We start from the raw sequence: 10,440 nt of genomic DNA on the forward strand, positions 1-10,440 counted from the left end.
GAATGACTCCGCGATACGGCTGATCGGCGAAGTCTTCTTGCTTTGGGGCGTGGGGGTTGTTGATGTTTTGTTGTTGCTGGTGTGGAGGTGGGGGTGGGGGAGGTACGATTTGTACTTCCTGGTGGTGTTGGTATGCGTGGTGCGGTGGATGCGGGGCGGGGGCGTGGATGTATGGTGGAGGGTGTTGCTGATAAGTGTGCGCGACAACCCTAGGGTTGTCGGTCGGTTGCGCCCGTGCCATCCTGTCTCTGGTGGCCTTCGTCTCTGGGCAGTCTTTGGTTTGGTGGGCGCAGTCTTCCCCGTGGAAAAGGCAGTAGAATCGGCGCGGCGGCTGCGCGCGTCCCCGGTCCCTACCGCGAGTTCCATTTCCGCGACCCTGGGGGGATATTCCTGGCGGCGAGGGGCATCACCAGCGGGGTGCTGGTTGGCAATGTTGTGCACCTGCTGCTGATTGCGGCCGTCTCGACCGGAGTCTGGCTGCGGGGTTCTCGTCCACGTGCGGCTGGACTGTGGAGCATCTTTGGGTTTCCTCTGAGACTCAACTTTGCGTTGGTGGAGCTCTTCGGATTTGGCGTATTTTTCAAACAGCTGATATAATTCCTGGAGGTTCTTGGGCGGATCTCTGATGCAGTGGCTGTAAAGGACGCCGGCGCGAAGGCCACTGATGGCGTAGTGGATGGCAATATGGTCATCGACCGAGGGCAACTGTGACTTGAGTGTTAGAAATTTGCGGTAATACTCTCGCAGAGTCTCTTTTTCCAGCTGCTTGCAGAGTGAGAGTTCAGCCAAGGCGTCGGTGTCCGGGCGGTACCCTTGGAAATTGAGCAGGAACTTGTCCCGGAGGCTTCTCCAGGAGTCAATGGACAACGGTGGCAACCGGGTGAACCAGGTGAGAGCCGGGCCCTCGAGGGCGATGATGAAAGACTTGGCCATCGTGGCGTCGTCCCCACCGGAAGATGCAACGGCGACCTGATAACTCATGATGTACTGTGCTGGGTCAGTGCTGCCGTTGTACTTGGGATAGGTCCCTGCCCGGAAGTTGGCAGGCCAGGGTGTCACCTGCAGGTGTGGCGCCAGGGGACTTCGCTCGTCGAGGTAGTTGACCCCTTGGAATGGCGCGGCGTGTGGGATGGCGCGGTCGCGGTAGGGAAAGTGCAGGTCTTCGACTTGTGCGCGCTGTTGCAGGGGTGGCCCTTGTTGCAGGCCGAAGTGGCCTTCGCGCTGCATTAGCGCGATCTCTTGCTCGAGCTCCTGGGCCTTCTGCTCTTCGTCTCGTATCATTTGCCGCACCTTGGCTTGTGCAGACACACGTTGGTGCTTGGCCTCAAGTATCTCTTTTTGCCTCTGGAGATTGCGGTTCTTGATGCGCAGGGCGCGCAGCTGTAGCCGTTCTTCTGCGGAGACGCCGATGACTTCGCCGTCCTCGGTGAAGTCCGTGCCCTCTGGTGAAGCGAAGTCTGGGGGAGGTTGCGGCTGTCCTTCAGGGCTGCAGGTGCGGTGAGCGTCGTCTTCGCAGGTGCGGTGAGCGTCGTCTTCAGTAGCCTCTTGGTGGGTGGAGTGGGTGAGTGCGAGGGCCTTGCCCTTTTTTGCGCCCAGCAGTGCTGCCTTCGCAGCCTCGTCAGCCTTCGAGCTAGCTTTCTTGGGTGCCATCGCGGGTGATTGTTTCGTAGCACGAACGGTGGGCGCCAAATGTTGGAACCTGCTCACTGGCGCAAGTTGATCCAATGGGGAGATGTAATAACGCGAACAGGGTTTTTGCACGTGATGGCAATAGCTCTGTTAATCTCGCCTCTCAAGGGCACTGTGCGGGGGTATTTATAGGTGTCCGGGTGCCCAGCGTCCCGTGTTAAGGACGCATGTGCCCTCAGACACCTAGGTTTTCCCCGGAATATTCCCATAAAGCGGGGTTACAGACCGTAATTACAGGGAGGCCTTTACAAATTAGGCTCGTAACGCGCAACGGCCACGCAGGGCCTGTTACAGTGGGCCGGATCACACGTGGGCCTCCATTCTGGACGAGGTCGCGGGATGAGACGACCTCGTCACAGGTCTTCGCCCGGCAGCGTATGAGACGAAGGGTAAGTCTGCCCGCTGACTTGTCACCGTTGGTGCAGCGAGTACGGCGAAGGCCTCGAGCGAAGGGTGGCGTCTTCGCCTTCGCCCCAACAGGGTGGAAGACACTGCGCGAAGTTGTATAACTAGTAGAACATCATGCTCAGATGTTTATAATATTGAATATAAATTGTACATATGTATATATGATTTTTTTAAAATAAAAAATAATCACGCCGGGTCGGGCCAGCACTACGGGCCGAGGCTACGGCCCAAGCACCGCACGACGCTCGTGCCGGGTTGGCCCAGACACCATTAAATGGGTCGTGCCTCGGGCCGGCTCGCTAGACACGACCCATTTGGCCATCTATAGCTCCACACGATAATGATGGTCCCCGCCACAGTTGCCACCACCTCGTTCGCCATTCTACTTCTTTTCTCTCTCTCCTCATGCCTCCACCTCCGCGCCACCCCATTCTCGGCAGAGGGCGTAGGAGCAGGTGCCTTCTCCCCGTATTCGTCCGACACCAGCCCCGACACCGACTCGCGCGATGGCTATTGCACGTCCACGAGGACGTTTCCCATCATGCGTGCACCATCGTTTTCGCCATCGTTGGACGTCTCGTTCGTCTTCCCGGCCTTCGCTATGTTCTTCCTCCCCAACCTAGGCTCCATCCGATCCACTGACAGAAGAGACTTCTAGAGGCATCATAGAGAGATTTCTAGAGGCATCATAAAGCCGGTACAAAATGTGGACAGATACGATATCGACGTCGGCTCAATTATTTTCTACCGTTAGAATCCGACCTAGGCTCCGTCCGATCCAACATATATGACCATGATTCATCTCCTTATCTCGCTGACAGTGTTCGGCTAGGCGCCGACTAGGCGGCGATTAGGCGCGCCTAGGCGCTAGTCGATAGGCTGCCGCGTAGCCTAGGGCTCTGTGCGGCGTCTAGGCGGCCGCAGCGACTAGGCGGCGCTCAGCCGCGCCTAGGCGGCGAGTTGGCGGCGCGCAGGCGCCTAAGAGGGCGCGCAGGAGAGCGCGCGACAATTTTTAGCGCGCGCGCGGGGGGGGGGGGGGGGGAGTATTAGCGCGCGCTGTGCTGTCGCTCGGTCTCCCTCCCACATGGTCATGAAAATTGCCTCGCTGCTCATTCCCTCCGGCGCTCATCCCCTCCGGTTGCTCCCCCGCCGGCTGCTCCCCTCCCTGCTCCCCCGTCGGTGAGTTCTCCTCCCCTGTCGGCTGCTCCCCTCCCTGCTCATCCCCCTCCCCTGCTTTCCTCCCCTGCTAACTTTGCTAACTTGGCCTCCCCTGCGGTGTACAAGTGAAAGAAACCAAAGGATTAAGGATGTCATCAGAAACTGCAGCTGCACCTTTTGAAACTGAAGTAGCTAGAGCGAATCTCCTAAAAAGAAATTCAGATGATGTTGGATGGGAATATGGTGTTCTTGTTGATGCTAACAACAAAGACAAGGTGAAGTGTAAGTTCTGTGACAAGGAGATGAGGGGAGGGATTTATAGGTTGAAGGAGCATCTTGCCCATGTTGGAAAGAATGTGAAGAAATGCACGTCTGCAACACCGCAGGCTCTAGAGGCTAAAGAGAAGTGCAAGAAAGCAATAGAGGCTGCAAAAAGGAAGAGGGAGGAGAAGACTGTTCGTGAGCTAGAACTTAGAGAGGAAGTGAATGTATCTAGGGTTGGAGAGGAGTCAGAAGAAGTCACTTGTGTTGGAAGCTCACAACCTCACAAATTAGGGCCAATTGACAAATGGACACGTGCTATTGATCCTACCAAGGTTGATTCATTCAAACAACAGCAGCTGAACAAGGAACTATGGAAAGAAAGAGAGCATGAGGTGCACAAGTTTATTGCAAGATGGGCCTATAATCATGGTAAATTGCTAGTATATGATGCTGTTTTCACATTTTAAAATTCATGAACTGAACACATTTAAAATTAGACTTCATTTTTTAATCATTGGCAGGAATACCTTTCAATGCATGTGACAATGATGAGTTCAAGCAAATGTGTGAAGCAATTGGACAATTTGGAGCAGGACTTACACCTCCAACTCAAGATGCCTTTCGAGGTAGTTTGCTGGAAGAAGAATATGAAAGAACCAAGTGTTTGCTGCAGGAACGTGAAGCCGAGAAGATGAAAAATGGGTGCTCTATTATGACCGATGCTTGGTCAGATAGGAAGAGGAGAAGCATAATGAATATATGCACTAATTGTGCTGATGGAACCTCCTTCATCAGCTCAAAAGAGATGTCAGATGTGTCACACACAAGCGAAGTCATTTTTGAATTAGTGGACAAAGCAATTGAAGACATTGGTGAAGAAAATGTGGTGCAAGTAGTCACCGACAATGCCTCTAACAACATGGGAGCAAAGAAGCTATTGCTTGAGAAGAGACCACAAATATTTTGGACCTCTTGTGCAGCTCACACAATCAACTTGATGCTCCAAGGAATTGGCAAATTGCCTCGGTTCAGGAAAGTGATTGACCAAGCAAAGTCATTTACCATATTTGTGTATGGCCACACAAGAACATTGGAGTGCTTGAGATACTTCACAGAGGGGAAAGAGCTAGTGAGGCCAGGAGTGACTAGGTTTGCTTCATACTTTCTCACTTTGAATAGTATGCAAGAGAAGAAGGACCAGTTAAGGAAGATGGTAGTTCATAGCAGGTGGGACTCATTAAAGGATGTGAAATCAAAGAAAGGAAAAGAGGCCACAACTACTATATTGAGTCCAGCCTTTTGGAAGGATGTGAAGCTAATGTTGGCTGTTTTTTAGCCATTGGTCAAAGTCCTCCGTTTGGTTGATGCGGATGTGAAGACATCCATGGGTTTCCTTTATGGAGAGCTACTAAAGGCAAAAAGAGAGATCAAAGAGGCATTTGGCAATGTTGAGTCTCGATTCAAAGATGTTATGGCTGTAATTGAGAAGAAGATGAATGGAAGACTTGATTCTCCATTGCATTTGACAGCTTTTTTGCTGAATCCACACTATAGCTATGCTAACCCATCAATCTTTGATGAGCCCAAAATGAATGAAGCCTTCATATCTTGTGTCGAGCAATTTTATTATCATGATGAGGACCAACAAGAACAGGTTGCCAACTTTGAATTGAAAAAAATTCAGAATAGAGAAGGACCATTTAGCAAGAAGCTTGCAAGAACTTTTCAAAACTATGATTACAATCCAGGTAGAGGTACTTAACTACTTATTATATGGTTGTTTGCTGTTTTCTACCATGGTTGTTTGATGTTTTTAAACTAATAGAGGTGTTTCTAATTTATTTCAGCATCATGGTGGCGGTTATATGGAACTGAAACACCAGCTTTACAGAAGATGGCTACAAGGATATTATCTTTGACATCAAGCTCTTCTGGTTGTGAAAGAAATTGGAGTGGGTTTGAAGGGGTTAGTACCTATCTATTAATCATTTCAGCAGTACTATGATTAAATTTCAGAACTGAAAATGTTTTTGTTTCTAATTTATAGATACACACTAAGAAGAGAAATAGGCTGACTACAACCCGCCTCAACAAGTTGGTCTATATTCAGTTCAATAACAGGCTGATGAATAACAGAGAAAAGATTAAAGTCAAAGAAAATCACTGATGTTCTCTTGTCTAGTGATACAACTGAAGCTGAAGGTTTTCTCCAAGAGGGTGGAGATGATTGTGCACAAGTTGTCTTTAGAGATGAGGAGGAAGATGAGATGGAAGGTACAGGGATACCTTGGTCTGTTATTGGAGAGGCAGTGGGAGCAGAAGAACAGCTTGAGCCTCGTAGAAGTGCAAGAGTGAGAGAGCTCTATGAAGGAGAAGAGTTTGAGTCTGAAGAAGAGTATGAAGATGAAGATTTGTGCTACAGTGAAGATGAAATATGATCTGGACCATCTCCATCTAGTAGTGAAGCCTTTTGTGATGCCCTGGTCTCTTATGAACTGCAGTTGTGTCACTTTGTGTCTGTGTGTATTCTTTTGTGTGAGACCTGAACTAAGAACTATGTGCTTGTGCTGTCCTTTATTTATAAATTGTGTTCTGCACTTGTATTACTGTCCTATCCACTTGTGTTGTAATTACCAGCTGCTGCCTGCTGATATGGTGTGCAGTGTGCTCAACTGCTCATGAATGGGAGGCTGCTGAAATCATCCAGATAAGTCACAATTTAGTGTTTTCTATTTTTTTATGAACAACTAGCTGTCTATTGACTAATTTACTAACTACTAGCTGTCAAAATGTGTTGCAGCCTTGCAGGAGCTAGGAACATGCAAGAGTAAGCTCAGCTAGGAATCAGATATGTCTACTGGCCTTCTTTTTATACTTACTATGACTCATATCGTCATATATAGTAGTTAATTAGTTATATACATAATATATATATATATATATATATAATTTATGGCTATATTGCCAAAACGCCTAGAAAAGCGCCTAGAAGCGCCTAAGACCGAGTACTCCCGACTAGGCGCTAGGCAATGGGTCACCGCCTAGATTCCGCCTAGCGCCTAGCTGAACCTTGCTCGCTGACACAAGAGACTTCTAGAGGCAACAGAGACTTCTAGAGGCATCACAGACAGATAGGGTGAGAATGTGAAATACGAAGGGACCCTTCTGCCTTCTCCGTCAACGACGGCGACCATGGTAGCAGTCTGTGCCCCATGCCCTTCTCACATACTCCGCTCCTCCGCAGGATCTCCTCCTCCCCACGCCATGCGCTTCTTCTAGTGAGCCCTCACGCCATGGATAGGGAGCAACATGAGAAGTTTGGAGGTCCACGTTGACGAGAGCAACAGTGGTGAGCCTCGTCGTGTTGTGTCCCGTCTTCAATCCGTGGGCTTGAAGATTTCCTGTTCGACTGCTGTTCTCGACAGCACAGTCATTCCTCAACGTGCCTCTAATTGATGCAGGTACAAAAACTTTTCCAAACCGTGTTCTTCATTTTTAGGGTTTACATCTATCCTATTGCTTCCCGCAATTCGATTCGATTTCTGAATCCCACTTGACTTGATCAACTCATTGAATGTTTAGTTGATCTATGTACTGTATCAGGTAGCGATTAGCATTCTCACTTTCTGAGTGTATATTTCGAGATACACAACAATATTTTCTAAATCCCACTTCACCTGATCAAGTTGCTGAACATTTAGTTCATCTCTGTACTGCTGCAGCCAGTGATTATGTGATCCATCTTCTTACGAGGAGTATCTGCACTGGTACTCAAATAAAGATCTCACCTTTTAGGGCCTATGCCTAGAACACTTTCCTAAATATCAACTCAGCTCTGTGTTAGCTAATACAATTTATCTTTCTTGAATATTAGTTTCTCCGCTGTCTTAGCTAACATATTATGACTTCCCTAAATGTTAGCTCATTTTTTTCTATTTGTTAGGTAACACAATATAAGCTTCTTGATTATTACTTTCCTAAATCCAAAATGTCAGCTTTGTTTCCTATTTATTAGGCAGCACAGTATATCTTTCCAGATTATTACTTTTCCTAAATTATTAACTAAAACATTCCAACTTACCTGACTTTTAATATCAACTCAGTCTTCCTGTTTGTTAGGTAACGCAATCTAATCTTCCTGATTATTACTTTTCTAATTATTAGGTTCCTAAATTCCAACTGTTATCTTTGTTTTCTATTTATTAGGCAACACATTATATCTTTTCGGAATATTACTTTCCCCAAGTTATTAGGTAAAACATTACGACTTAATTGACTATTAATCAGCTAACACAATATACCTTTCGTAAATGTTTATTAGCTGACTGCTAGCAAACACATTATAACTTTCTCTGTTGACTTAACTAACACATTAATGGTGCCGCTAACACATCATAGCTTTTCTATTACCAAATATTGGTGCAAGTGTGACAAGGTTTGTTCGATTGCAATCAATAGTTACAATAGTAGTCAGCTATAGAATTATTCTTTTTTGATTGAACGTAGAAGTATGCTTCGTCACTGGCCACAATCAATTTTGGTTGAGAGAATACAGATACACGGTGCAAGGGGGAACTAATATTCTTGGCTTACATATTTGCATATTAAAAAAGAAAGGAAAATGTTTAATCAACTTGAATTTGATGTTTTCCTTTTTTGACATAATATGGGGGCAGACAATAATACACATTTGAAAGGCATCAAAACATAATAACCTAAATATATGGCCATGTTTTAAAATTTTCCACTGTTATATTATGCACTGGGATTTGTAATACCACCATTACCCTACTTAGTTCTGAATATGAGAATACTTTCTGACTTTTTAGGTCATGGTACCTCAAAAACAGTTACAACTACCATCTCCTTCAAAATTTTCACTCCTCAACCTAGATCACCGAGTCTATGTTTTTTGTTTCTTATTATATACTAAATGGTCAACTACTTTTCAGGATTATCAACAACTAGTTTGGAAGTCTTGCAAGTTGTATTTACCACAGGCTTTTCAACATCATCAACAGCTGGTTTGGAAACCTTGCAAGTTCAATCTGCGACAGGTACACCACAAATATTTAAGTTTTACCAATCATTAGTTGCTATTTTCCCACTCCTTCCCCACCTACATACAATACAACTGATTTTTTGTTTCTTACTGTTTAACCCATAGTCATTTACTTTTTTTGAATCGTTGCCTGTTGGCTGTTGATTTGGACGACCTGTAAATTCCATCTGTAACAGTTTAAAAACTATGAAAGACTGCTAAAATATGCATAAAATCATTTGCATACTGTTCTACGTAAGTTTAGTCAACTTGAATTTGATATTCTTTCTTTTTTACATAATATATGGCGACAGACAAGAATACACATTTGAAAGGCAACAAACACAAGAAACTAAATATATGGCAATATATTTTAAACTTTCTAACGTTACATTATGCACTTAAATTTGTAATACCACCTCACCCTACTTAGTTCTGAATATGACAATACTTTCAGACTTTTTAGGTCATGCTAACTCAATTATAATAGTTATAATTACCATTTTATTCAAAGTTTACACTCATCCTAGATGCACTAAATCTATTTTTTCTTATTGTATACCAAATGGCCACCTGCTTTTCATGCTCATCAGCAATTGGTTTGGAAATCTTGCAAGTTCTATCTACCACCAACTTTATCAACATCATCAACAACTGCTTTGAAAACCTTGCAAGTTCTATCTACGACAGGTAAGCCACAGATATTCAGTTTTTTTACCAATCATTAGTTGCTAACTTTTTCACTTCTCCCCCACCCAGATACAGTACAACTAATTTTTTTCGTTTCCTACTGTTTAACCCGCAATTAGCTACTGGTTTTGAATCGATGTCTGTTGATTGTTCTTTCACTTATTCCTCATTAAAACAAGCATCATTAGTTTCTCTATTTCAAACCATTAATTAGTATTATTCTTATTTCTCCTCGATATGTATATACCAAACTCTACTTCATCTCTTATTGTTTGATACAAAAATCACATACTATTTACAATCACCAACATTTAATTCAATTAAAACAAAAATAATCACTTCCTTCAGTATACTTTTTATGTATGCTTTCTATTTATGTTACAAGAACTTTTAGGTTACCTTATAATCCATTTTAAAACCCCTGCAAAACTGTGAGGAATTGCTTAGTAAAACACTCTGATTTTTTTGTTTACTACTCATTAGTTACTAATGTTCTCATTTCTAAAACTATATATAGCATGTCTCATTTTTCTTGTGTCTTACTGTTTAACATATGGTCACAAACTATTCTAAGACATGAACAACTGATTGGGACACCTTGCAAATTCTATCCACAGCAGGTTCGTTACTTTCCAAGAAAGGGACAAAAAGAAGACTGCAACCAACATTTTCCATCCCCTTTCCCCTCTTCTTCTTCGCTCATTTTTGTTGCATTTCCTTTGGGAAACAACCTCCAGATATCTGATCTGCTGGGTTTGTGTTCTATTCTTTTCTTTTCTTTTCCCCCTTCTTTTATAGTTTCCTCATATTAGGTTGTGCAGACAAAGCATTAGAAAAGAATCAATTTGTACACTTCGTCAGGCTTTGGCTCCAACATGTCTTGTGAATTTAGTGTATAAACGATAGATAAAGGGTTGAATTTGTGTTTTGAATCCCCTGTGGCATCTTCATTTCGAAAAGACGTTGAGTAGTGTACCCCTGCTCCTTTAAGGAAAGCCCTAGAAAGGAGTGTGCAAAGGGAAAAAATGATAACAAACAATGTTTTGCATTCATTTTTTCATACATACACAAATAGACACAAATTTGAACTCCCAACTTACAATACACAAGTGCCGGATGAAATGGACGGACGATCGCAACTAGCTACGCCCGTCTAAAGCGAATACAAACTAGACTTTTTTTCTTCATAT

The 10,440-nt window shown here is 44.4% G+C and overlaps 3 protein-coding genes across 7 annotated transcripts; all 3 read left to right on the top strand.

Annotated features, from left to right (window-relative positions):
• Positions 1 to 3,404: 3,404 nt before the first annotated feature.
• Positions 3,405 to 4,866, top strand: LOC103642505 (uncharacterized). Its single transcript, XM_008665764.2, has 2 exons — positions 3,405 to 3,948; positions 4,041 to 4,866. Exons 1-2 carry the CDS (start codon positions 3,405 to 3,407, stop codon positions 4,853 to 4,855), a joined length of 1,359 nt encoding a protein of 452 aa, XP_008663986.2. The 3' UTR covers positions 4,856 to 4,866.
• A 22-nt stretch (positions 4,867 to 4,888) lies between these two features.
• Positions 4,889 to 5,686, top strand: LOC103642506 (uncharacterized). Its single transcript, XM_008665765.2, has 3 exons — positions 4,889 to 5,273; positions 5,367 to 5,485; positions 5,567 to 5,686. The coding sequence occupies exons 1-3, from the start codon at positions 4,904 to 4,906 to the stop codon at positions 5,684 to 5,686; spliced, it is 609 nt and encodes a 202-aa protein (XP_008663987.1). The 5' UTR covers positions 4,889 to 4,903.
• Positions 5,687 to 6,462: 776 nt separating this feature from the next.
• Positions 6,463 to 10,240, top strand: LOC103641194 (uncharacterized). 5 transcript variants are annotated; one of them, XR_004853173.1, is made up of 5 exons: positions 6,463 to 6,655; positions 6,764 to 6,980; positions 8,472 to 8,576; positions 9,154 to 9,250; positions 9,868 to 10,240. XR_004853173.1 is itself a non-coding variant. In XM_008664559.3 (4 exons), exons 1-4 carry the CDS (start codon positions 6,975 to 6,977, stop codon positions 9,993 to 9,995), a joined length of 336 nt encoding a protein of 111 aa, XP_008662781.1. In that variant the 5' UTR covers positions 6,463 to 6,974; the 3' UTR covers positions 9,996 to 10,240. The 5 variants fall into 5 exon arrangements, 2 of the variants coding, with proteins under 2 accessions (XP_008662781.1, XP_008662782.1); XR_004853174.1 differs by having other exon boundaries at positions 9,871 to 10,240; XR_002265648.2 differs by having other exon boundaries at positions 9,154 to 10,240.
• The last annotated feature ends 200 nt before the right edge of the window (positions 10,241 to 10,440 follow it).

Source organism: Zea mays, chromosome 10, assembly GCF_902167145.1.
Source record: "Zea mays cultivar B73 chromosome 10, Zm-B73-REFERENCE-NAM-5.0, whole genome shotgun sequence".
NCBI lineage: Eukaryota > Viridiplantae > Streptophyta > Magnoliopsida > Poales > Poaceae > Zea > Zea mays.